Consider the following 12499-nt stretch of genomic DNA (forward strand, 5'->3'; position numbering starts at 1 on the left):
AACATAATAGTCTTTAAAAGGAAATATTCATTTTATGTCATCGATAATGATAGTTTAACCCGCTTAATGGCAATGAACACGGTTTTAAATTGAGACCCCAAAGTCTCGCATTGAAGCACGTAAATCTCTCAATGTCTCTCAGATTCACGCTTCTTTATCAGTCATATCAGCCAGGAACATTGTATGCAGGTAAACAATGCAATGTAGACACACGATTACCACAGCTAAGGCCCTCCAGACTACACAGAAGTACACAGAATTTAAACAGGAGACATTTAATATTTGTAGATTGCTCTGCTCATCATCTTAGCTTTTGGTCCACTGGCTGCTGGAAGTCCAACAGGCAGAAAGGACAACAGCTCAGGTTCAGGGTTGCAGAAACACGACACCCTCAGTTCAACCTCCTTGGTTTTTGACACCCGTTCCCAACTTCCTGCTTCCATTGTTGAGCAGCAACAGCGCTGCACATACTTAATATGCTGCACACATGTACTGTAAGCATGTGCAACAAACACAAATTGTGCACGCACCGGCAGGATGCACACAAACGCACGGTCCGAGCTGAAGGAAACCTGAGCAGTGCGTCCTTGTCTCCCTCAGCCCCTGGGTGACATGACCAATGGGCTGTCAGAGCCCTCACTGCAGCATCATGGCCCCAAAATGTACGGCGTGGTGCAGAGGAACAACTCGAGCACAGTACCAGAAGTGAGGGCGCGAGAGTGGACTGTCAATCACCTTCATGATGAAATGAAGTACATCAGGGAGGTGAGTGGCGGATGTGAGACACTTGGAACAGACACACACACTCACACACACACACACACGCACGCACGCACGCACACACGCACGCACACACGCACACACACACACACACTGTTGTGATATCTGCAGGTTTGTTTTTGAGGCGGTAGATCCTATCTGCATGCTTTCTCCTTGTGTGTTTATACAGGTGAGAGATTCTCTGGAGAAGGTCAGAGAGCGTATGTATGGACAGTTTGGCGGCATGCAGCACTCTGTGCAAAAACTCTCACAGGAAATGAGGGTGAGAAACATCATTTGATTACAAAATGTACATGTTTGCTGATGCACTATTATCATTGCATCTCTGTAAATAATAATAATAATAATGCATTGTATTACTGTATACTCTGGCTACATTAACTCATGTGGTAGAAAGTGGATGGATGGATACTCCTTAACATTTCCTTTCTGACAGTAAAATTGTATTTGTGTCCAAATATTGGGATCTTTTTTTAAATTTAATTTAAATTGTGCAAGCGAGCAATAACTTATGATTAATCATGATTAATCTAAAATCAACAGAGTGATTAATCTGGTTTAAACATGTAATTGTTTGACACTCTAATGTACTAGTATTTTTTGTGCTGTACATTTAATATTAATTGAACAACTATATGCATTTATTAACCACTTTTATTTTATTATTTATGATACCATTTTTGTTTTTAATTGATAAAAATTTACTTGATTTGACTTGACAAAATTAATCTAACTTTATGTTATCCCTAAAATTGTTTTAAATTAATATATTTATTATACCTATTATAATTTTGCAAATTTGATTGAGTACCTTGCAACTTTGCACACAGCAAGACCTACTTGCTCTAAACAATTTGATTGGAGCTGAATGTGAATCATCTCTAAATGTTATGTGTACTTTACAACTATGGCCCAGGAAGTTATGCTTGTTAAAATAGTTATTGGACAAAACCCAAAACCAGTGAAGTTGGCACATTGTGTAAATGGTAAATAAAAACAGAATACAATTATTTGCAAATCCTTTTCATCCATCCATCTATCCATCCATTTTCTACTACTTATTCCCTTTGGGGTCGCGGGGGCGCTGTTGCCTATCTCAGCTACAATCGGGCGGAAGACGGGGTGCACCCTGGACACCTCGCCACCTCATCGCAGGGCCAACACTGCAAAGACAAGATATTTTATGTTCGAACTGAGAAACTTTTTTTTTTTTTGCAAATAATCATTAAGTTAGAATTTAATGCCAGCAACACATTGCCCAAAGTTGGCACAGGGGGATTTTTACCACTGTGTTACATGGCCTTTCCTTTTAACAACACTCAGTTTTGGAACCGAGGAGACCAATTTTTCAAGCTTTTTAGTTGGAATTATTTCCCATTCTTGCTTGACGTACAGCTTAAGTTGTTCAACAGTACGTGGTCTCCGTTGTGGTATTTTAGGATTAATAATGCGCCACACATTTTCAATGGGAGACAGGTCTGTACTACAGGCGGGCCAGTCTAGTACCCGCACTCTTTTACTATGAAGCCATGTGTTGTAACACTTGGCTTGGCATTGCTGAAATAAGCTGGGGCGTCCATAATAACGTTGCTTGGATGGCAACAAATGTTGCTCCAAAACCTGTATGTACCTTATAGCATTAATGGTGCCTTCACAGATGTGTAAGTTACCCATGCCTTGGGCACTAATACACCCCCATACCATCACAGATGCTGGCTTTTGGACTTTGCTCCTATAACAATCCTGGATGGTTATTTTCCACTTTGTTCAGGAGGACACGACATCCACAGTTTCCAAAATTAATTTGAAATGTGGACTCTTCAGACCACAGGATAATTTTTCACTTTGCATCAGTCCATCTTAGATGAACTCGGGCCCAGCGAAGCTGGCGGCATTTCTGGGTGTTGTTGATAAATGACTTTCACTTTGCATAGTAACATTTTTAACTTGCACTTACTGATGTCGTGACAAACTGTAGTTACTGACAGTGGTTTTCTGAAGTGTTCCTGAGCGCATGTGGTGATATCCTTTGCACACTGATGTCGCTTTTTGATGCAGTACCAGCTGAGGGATGGAAGGTCCATGATATCTTCCCTTACGTGCAGTGATTTCTCGTGATTATCCCAAACTTTTGATGATATTACGGACTGTAGGTGGTAAAATCCCCAAATTCCTTGCGATAGCTCTTTGAGAAATGTTGTTCTTGAACTGTTGGACAATTTGCTCACGCATTTGTTCACAAAGTGGTGACCCTCGGCCCATCGTTGTTTGTGAATGACTGAGCATTTCATAGAAGCTGCTTTTATACCCAATCATGGTACCCACCTGTTCCCAATTAGCCTGTTCACCTGTGGGATGTTCCAAAGTGTTTGATGAGAAATCATCAACTTTCTCAGTCTTTGTTGCCACTTGTGCAAGCTATTTTTAAACATGTTGCATGCATAGATTTATAGATGTGCTAATATTTCCTAAGAATGACAAAGTTTACCAGTTCCAACGTTAGGTATCTTGTCTTTGCTGTCTATTCAATTGAATTTAAGTTGAACATGATATGCAAATCATTGTATTCTGTTTTTATTTACGATTTACACAACGTGCCAACTTCACTGGTTTTGTGTTTTGTAAGTTATTCTGGTTAAATTGAATGCAAGCTTTAGAATACTCTTTTATTTATATATATATATATGTATATATATATATATATATATATATATATATATATATATATATATATATATATATATATATATATATATATACATATATATATATGATAAATAAATAAATGGGTTGTACTTGTATAGCGCTTTTCTACCTTCAAGGTACTCAAAGCGCTTTGACACTACTTCCACATTTACCCATTCACACACACATTCACACACTGATGGAGGGAGCTGCCATGCAAGGCGCCAACCAGCACCCATCAGGAGCAAGGGTGAAGTGTCTTGCTCAGGACACAACGGACGTGACAAGGTTGGTTCTAGGTGGGATTTGAACCAGTGACCCTCGGGTTGCGCACGGCCACTCCCCCACTGCGCCACGCCGTCCCTTTATATATATATATATATACATACACATATATATATACACATATATATATTTATATATATATATATAGTTAAATATATATATATATATATATATATATATACATACACACATATATATATATACAATATATATATATATATACATATATGATTTGATTACAATTCAGGAGCTTCAATTCGATTGTTGTAGGATGATGTACATGTATTTCATCATTTGATGTATCATTTACCAATAAAAAGCTCCAATCAGTCCATACACGTGTTTTTACAGGTTGCCAACTCCCGCCGCAGGAATCTAGAGTCAGAGGTGAAAATCCGCACGGCAGCCATGGAGAAATTTGATCAGATGAACAGCTCCCTTTTGTCTGCCAACATCGGCCTGCAGGTGACCAGTAACAACCATGAAGTAATTTGTGTGCATAGTGTTGCAGTAAGACATGTACCATTTGTGTTCCCTTTGCAGAAATCCCTCCTAGATAATTGTCAAACCAAATTGGACACGAGGGACGAGATGAAGAATTTGCGCAGCACCTGTGAGAAAACAGAAGAAGAGCTGAGAGCCAAGGAGAGAGAGTTGGCTGTAGCACACGCCGAAAACCAACATCTGAGACTTCAGGTTGGATGTTTTTGCAGGAAGACACTTTACCTATACTGTGGAAGTACCTGCTCTGACACATTCACGGACACAGTCGTCACCTTACAGGTGTGACAAGTCTGCCTGCTCCAACAAAACAGTCTATTAAGAGACGTAGGACAGGTTGTGCAGTATTGAGTGAGAAAAGATGACACCTTCAACACACACAATGTATTGTTTGCATGTGTCCTGACCGGTTTAGCACACTACGTTCCATTATAGAACTTACTGGTGTGACGAGAAGCAATCATCAAAATAGTCTTAAAAATGTTTACAGGCACCAGGTAATACAGGAGCTGTATGAAGAACACTGCCTTTAAATATATAAATAAATACCAATGCACGGTGACAGAACGCCACAATATAATCTACCAGATATCTAAACGTTTCTATTATCTTATGCATTTTTAGTACATTCAGTCATATGTAAAAGAAATAGAACACCTTTAGGTATGTGAATGAATTGGAATGCATGAGAAAAGTAGATGTCTGGCAGGATGAGTGTAGGCAAATCTTTGGTGCCCCCTATGGATTGTGCTGAAAATGGTTTTTAATACATACTCGGGTGCATAAATTGCAGTCCATCAATGTTTTATGATCATTAAACAATTTGTTAAGTCGGCAAATACATTTTGCTTGACAGTGGCCATGTTTTTCAAAAAATCTTACTCAAAATGTTGCCGACATGTGCTTGGATCAAATTGTGTGGCGCTTCATATACTGTTACACAATGGGCCTGATCTACTAAAGGTTTGCATGCATTAAAACACGTGAAAACTTGGTTCTGCACCTAAGCAATGGTACGAAGCTCCTGCACAGACAATTGCATTTCTTAAATGAGCAAAATAGAGAATGTTTTCAAAACACCATTGAGAGTGTCTTTCCTTATGTATACGCGGAGTATGTGCTGATTATTAGAACACCCACAAAACTGGGAGGCGAAGATACAAATATAATCAAGTAAAATTTGCAATGTGATATATCAAGGGTAAAACTGTTCTGTGGCCGCTCTTTCACATCTATATTTAGCACGTACAGAAAGTATGTGCAAACTAGCACAGTTGTATGCTGCAAAGACAGATGATTGAGGGAGAGGATATTCTATCTGTATGTGAATCAGCATATTTGGACTGTCATAAATAAAAAACATTATAAATGTATTCTATTCTGTAATGACATTGTATAATGTTATAGCTGCTGGATGACTTAAGGGGCTGATTAAAGCAAATTGATTTGTTTTGGTGCTTGCTTGCATAAAACAAAAGAAAACATCTTGCATATTGCAATTTCTTGCATCTGGATCATTCCATGTGTAAAATAACAACTGTAGTGCCTCCCAGAGCGCACCTTTGCCCTGATAAAAATAAGCTATGTTTATATATCACACTTCTATATTGTCCAAAAAATGTGGATCATGTTATATTTTTCTGCTGCATATTCCACAACATAAGAAAGCAGCACAGGTTTGATCGTGACAGCCGGCATAGAACACATCAAAATCCTCATTTAAATAAGGCGCTCTGCACTTTTGCACTGCTTATAAATTGCGCAGCCAATCTTAGTAGGTCGTCCGCAAAACACCCGCTAACAGTGCTCACAATGTTTTTACTCTGAAGATATTATTTATTTGGATCTTACTAGATTGGGCCCTAACTGTTTTGTAGAGCGCATTGAGCTGTGTGGGAAATTTCTAAATAGTCCCACCTACAGGACTGACTATCCCACTCATTGGATTCTTTGCTATAATTAGTCAATGGTCACAGTGCTTCATGAAAAACTTCCTTCCTCAGCCAGCATTTAGAAGTCTCTTTTTCCTGCAGAACAAAAGCACCTTGCACAGTTTTTTGTAATCGATATGGAACATTCCGCTGAGCACGGTGGTCATCTTTGCTTTTTTGTTCAGGTGGAATCTTCACGGGAGGCCAACAGTAAAGCCCTAATGGAGCTGTCTATGAGGCTCAAAGGGGACTATGAGGAACAGCTGCTTGAAGAGCAAAGAAAACACAAAAAGGAGATTGAAATACTTCAGGTTCTATTTGCTTTTCGATCAATGTGATACAATCATTGCCAAAAGAAAAGACACGGACTGAGACATTTAAAACAATGTTTTTGCTTACACAGGCCCAACTGGACGAGTACATCAGACGGCTGGAGGAAGCAGAACTGAACATCAAGATCGCAGAGGCCAAAATTGCAGAGAGGGATGAGAGGATCTCTGAACTGGAGCGCCTGCTTGACTGCATGGGAACAGTAAGAACTACAAAAAACAACAACATGGCTGCATGCACATTGTGTAAACATTAATCCAACCTCACAGGAAAAGAGTCAACTCCAGCAAAAACTGCAGGAATGTGAGCGTCGTCTTCGCTTGTTGGACCTGAGCGATACAACAGACGGAGCTGCAGCCATGAGGTATTTGATGTGTGTCCAACGAGAGAAGACAATACGCTGAGATTATTGTTCAAACAGCTGTTTCCGAGTTTTGTTTTGTTGACTCTCGGTGGCACTGCAGGTCCAAAGATCTACAAAGGGAATCTGGAAATCTCAGGGAGAGAATCAAACACTTAAACGACATGGTCTTCTGCCAACAGCGGAAGGTCAAAGGGATGATTGAGGAGGTAAAAGAGGTCATTTTTTTGGCCAATTGTGTTAATATCTCTGCAGGATAGGCGACCTCCATATCAAACTAGGGTACAGGACATCTAGTAAAAACAAAACTGATTAGAGCAAGTGATAGCGATACAAATAGAAATATTTGGGGAAATAATGAATAAAGGTCCAGTATCAGTTGTCAAATCAGACACAATAAATACCAATTTTTACTATAAAACTACATTATAGTAATGTAGTTATTACATAGTTATTGCACCTGTTTGGATGTCCAAACAGGTGGTTATAGTTAACTTTCTTAAATATCAGTTTTGCAGATATATAAAAGAATATTAGACTTAAGTACAATATAACTTCAACTTACGAGCTTAACTGGGTCTGTAAGGGAACTTTTAACGTAAAACACTTTTATCTCAAATCAACGTCTGCCATTAAAATGAATTGAAATCATTTTAGCTGGTGCTTGACCCCCTAAAACAATACAAATAATTTTACAAAGAAAAAAAATCTATAAGTTAGTACAGTGTATTAGTCCGCACTTCTTAAGTCATCTTAGTAAAGGAATATCTGTGTGTACCAACTGCCTATCGTCTCTGGTCTTAATAAATTTGTCTTAATCCCTGTATGCATTTCCTCTTGGAAAAGGACAAGTTGAAGTTTATGAGGAATAGGGAAAACATATTATAATGTTTACAAATAAATGACAATAACAGTGATTTTGAATTTCTACTATGACAAAGAATGACCATCTTTCAAAAAGTGTCCATCAAAGCTCGATGACAACATACTTGCTGTGCCGTAACAGTAGCTACTAATCCTCTTTGCTGTCCAACGCACTGCCAGATTACAAATCTCATCTAATGACCTCACGCTATCTTTTGATTTGGTGATAATGAGTGATTTTTTTTCCTGAAATTGTCAAGGTGCAAACACTACGAACTCAAGTCGCTCAGAAGGACATGTTCATCTCGGAACTGCTGGACCGAATTGCAATGGTGGAGTGTGAGGTAAGATTGTGTGTTGGTGTGTTATTGTGCATGAGTGTATGTTCAATGCGGGTTGGTGGAAGCAGGTAACTTTCTTTTTGGTGCACACTTCTGGATAGCCTCAACTTTATGGAAACCTTTTGTGCGCCTTTCAAGCCACTTTCACATATACAAGGTGACTGTTGCAGTCTTTGCATGAAACCTCACCCTGACAGTCTTGTTTCCTCTTTTGCTTTTTCCTAGAATAATGAATTAGAAGACAAGCTCAAGTATTTTATGTCCACACAGAATAGTGAGCAAGAGGATGTGGACACTGGGGAGATAAGACTAGTCTACAATATTCTCCCAAGGTAAGCGGCAGGTTGTTACATTGTGTTTAACGAAGGGTGTGTGGTATTGACGTCGGGTGAGGGGTGCGGTGTCTTTGTTTAACATCTGACTGTTCAAACAGAGTTGACGAAGTTCCTTGGCATGATGATGAACTACCTATTCTTCATGAAGAGAGAGTTCTCAGTCCCATAGAACACTCTCCGTCTGATCCACCACCATTTGCCATACCACCTCCACCACAAATGTCACCTCCATTAGCCACATACCCTCCATTTTCACCCACACAACCGCCATTACCACCACTGCCTTTATCTACCAGTCCACCTTCATCACCCACACAAACTACACCCTACATATACCCACCCTTTTCACCCACACGATCGCCATTACGTCCACTGCCTTCATCCTCCAGCCCACCTTCATCACCCACACAAACTACACCCTACATATACCCTCCATTTTCACCCACACAACCGCCATTACCACCACTGCCTTTATCTACCAGTCCACCTTCATCACCCACACAAACTACACCCTACATATCCCGACCATTTTCACCCACACAACCACCATTACGTCCGCTGCCTTTATCTTCCAGCCCACCTTTATCACCCACACAAACTACACCCTACATATACCCACCATTTTCACCCACACAGCCTCCATTGCCACCACTGCCTTTATCCCCAAGCCCACCTTCATCACCCACACAAACAACACCCCACATATACCCACCATTCTCACCCACAGAAACAACACCCAACATAGACCCTCCATTATCACCCACACAACCTCCATTACCACTACTACCCTTATCCCCTAGTCCACCATCATCACCCACACAAACACAACCCTACATATACTCACCATCATCACCCACACAAACAACACCCCAGGTAGATCAACCGTCATCTCCCACAGAAGCATCTGTTAGACAGCAGTATCCTTCACCCTACCTAACAATGCACAAACAACCGAGGACGTTTAAGCCTAACAAACCTCCGGCCAGCAGGCTGGGGTCCAGTTTGCTTCGCTACACGCCCGTTGAGTACAGCCGCTACTTAGAGGCCAACCCGACGCCGCCAAGCGAAACAGTCTACTCCAGCTCGATCTCATTTGAATCCCAAACCTCAGAGAGCTGGACCGGAGACGAGGTGGACACTCAGACGCCATCAAATCCAGACCAATCTTCAACGTCGTCTAGAAGAACAGGACCAAGGATACATTGCATGGATACACCTTTCACGAAATTAATGGAAATAACAGCAAATATAAACATAGAGTGATATACAGGGATAATTTTGTTTTTGGAGCTACATTTAACTTTTTATTTTCATTTTCATACGATACGACAGCTAGCGGAGGACAAATGCAGAGTCATTGTGAAATCCAATTTTTTCAAATAAGTGTGTAAAACCTCTCATATTTATGCACATTTTAGAGGAGCACAGTCCTACCAAATATTTGACGTTCATATGTTCTTAGTATCAGTATAAATATAAGTAGCGATCATTTTCTTATCAAAACTAATCTGATGATGATACTTATGAATATTGTAAGTTTACTTTGATTCAATGTATTCCTTATTTCCCTGCCCCAGTTGGGGTAAACTTGATCCTTGCTGAAGTTGCACTATACATATAAAGTGCAACTATATATATATATATATATATATATATATATATATATATATATATATATATATATATATATATATATATATATGTATATATATGTGTGTGTGTGTGCGTATAAAAAAATAGAAGTTAAAAATCTATATGTGTACATACTTTCTCATACAAAGTAACATATTTTGTAAATGAGTGTTCTTTTGTTTACAATCGTTATAATGGAACCCACACTGCAAATGGGGACTGCAAGTGAAGGTTGTACTGTGTGTGTGAGTGTGTGAGTGTGTGAGTGTGTGCGTGTGTGCGTGCGTGTGTGCGTGCGTGTGTGCGTGTGTGTGTTTTCTTATCATTTTATATTTGCCACTGTATGAATTAAAATTATATTTTGTAATGATCACATCACGCACAAGATATTTATTTACCTGAAATCCTGCTGTGAGAATGAACATATTAAACATCTCATTTGCTACAGGGTATGTTACATATTATAATTAGTTGTATTTATTATTAGATTATACAACTGTAAACAAAAAAGAGGACTTACATGCCACATGCACAAGTATGCAACTATTTGTGAAAGTTGGTTAGATTCCTTTCGCTGACTTGAATATTCATCATTCACAACATACTTGTTATGTTTTATTCGGATTCTTGAATCTGAATTGAATAAACTGTTAATACAGGCCCAAAAGGATTACAGTCTTTTTTATAGTAAAAAAAAAAAATCAAACTTTTCTGGTCCAGTATGTTAAAATGAAAGAATAACTGTTTCTGTGGTCTTGTGCTGAAAAAGATTACACCAAACAAGGTAACATTAACATTTTTGTTAGGAGTTTATTTTCTATAATCCCCGCGACTCCAAAGGGAATAAGCGGTAGGAAATGGATGGATGGATGTAAGCAGCAAGAGAAGACATACTATTAAAACAATGCTATTTTTTTTATTTAAAAAAATGTAAACAAAACCCACAGGTGAAAGGCTTGTTTCAACAAATCAAAGAGGTGTCCGGCGGAATTAGGAAATAGAATAATTTAGTAAAAGGACAACCTTAATAAAGTGATACTATTTTGTAAATATTAATACAAAATCATATTACAATGTAAATAACATTGTTTTATGAATATCAAGTGTATAATGGGGTGTTTAATCTCTACAGAAGTACTTGGGTCGTCAGAATTCAATAATGCTCACTGCTAGGTCGTATTAATTGGGCATAGTTTTGAGTCCTTTCAAATAAATTTGTGCAGGGTTCCAGATGAAAGATAATTTATCCCTAGATCCCTGAGTAATACTTTTTAGCAGGAGGAAGTGCATGAAATTGGCTCATCCACAAAGACAATTACGGTGGTGTGTTAGATAATAAAGTAAAACATTAACAATGTTTCAGTCAATGATCAGGTCAGCTGATCAGCTTCTCCTGGAGGTACCCAAATCAAAGCGCAAGCTTAGAGGGAACAGGGCTTTCTCTGTTGTGGTTCCCAAACTCTGGTATGAACTCCCTCTCCATGTGAGGCAGGTCCCTTTTTTTGCTACTTTTAAGACCCTTCTTAAAACCAAATTTTTACTCACTGGCTCTTAACTCAGCATGAGACTTTGAACTGTTTAAACTGGTATTAACTTTTTAATTGCTTTTTTGCTTTTTATCTAACAAAATTGTTCTTAAGATAATATATATGTATATATATATATATATATATATATATATATATATATATATATATATATATATATATATATATATATATATATATATATATATATATATATATACATACAGTGGGGCAAAAAAGTATTTAGTCAGCCACCGATTGTGCAAATTCTCCCACTTAAAATGATGACAGAGGTCTGTTCTATTTTGGTTTCATCTGTTTACATGACATTCTCCCAATCCTCTGCTGCATCATCCATGTATCAATTTTGGTATAAACTCAACTCGTCGTGTTTGGAGGAAGAAGAATACTGAGTTGCATCCCAAGAACACCACACCTACTGTGAAGCATGCTTTGGGGCTGTTTTTCTGCTAAGGGGACAGGACGATTGATCCGTGTTAAGGAAAGAATGAATGGGGCCATGTATCGTGAGATTTTGAGCCAAAATCTCCTTCCATCAGTGAGAGCTTTGAATGGTTGACCAAATACTTATTTTCCACCATAATTTACAAATAAATTATTTAAAATTCCTACAATGTGAATTCTTGGATTTTTTTTCCCACATTCTGTCTCTCACAGTTGAAGTGTACCTATGATGAAAATTACAGACCTCTGTCATCATTTTATGTGGGAGAACTTGCACAATCGGTGGCTGATGAAATACTTTTTTGCCCCACTGTATATACATATATATATATATATATATATATATATATATATATATACATATATATATATATATATATATATACATACATATAAATATATATATATATATACATGTATATATACATACATATATATATTTATACATTTATATATATATATA

General features: G+C 38.2%; 1 protein-coding gene across 1 annotated transcript in view; it reads left to right on the forward strand.

Annotated features, from left to right (window-relative positions):
• polr2m (RNA polymerase II subunit M) overlaps window positions 1–12499 on the forward strand; it is a 53892-nt gene that overhangs the window by 28342 nt on the left and 13051 nt on the right. Inside the window, exons 4-14 of the mRNA XM_061893557.1 lie at window positions 601–765; window positions 950–1042; window positions 4102–4215; window positions 4294–4446; window positions 6368–6493; window positions 6586–6714; window positions 6782–6876; window positions 6977–7082; window positions 7998–8081; window positions 8304–8410; window positions 8512–9672. Coding sequence (XP_061749541.1) covers window positions 601–765; window positions 950–1042; window positions 4102–4215; window positions 4294–4446; window positions 6368–6493; window positions 6586–6714; window positions 6782–6876; window positions 6977–7082; window positions 7998–8081; window positions 8304–8410; window positions 8512–9672 — 2333 coding nt within the window. The remainder of the gene's footprint in view (window positions 1–600; window positions 766–949; window positions 1043–4101; window positions 4216–4293; window positions 4447–6367; window positions 6494–6585; window positions 6715–6781; window positions 6877–6976; window positions 7083–7997; window positions 8082–8303; window positions 8411–8511; window positions 9673–12499) is intronic.

Source organism: Nerophis ophidion, linkage group LG02 (assembly GCF_033978795.1).
Source record: "Nerophis ophidion isolate RoL-2023_Sa linkage group LG02, RoL_Noph_v1.0, whole genome shotgun sequence".
NCBI lineage: Eukaryota > Metazoa > Chordata > Actinopteri > Syngnathiformes > Syngnathidae > Nerophis > Nerophis ophidion.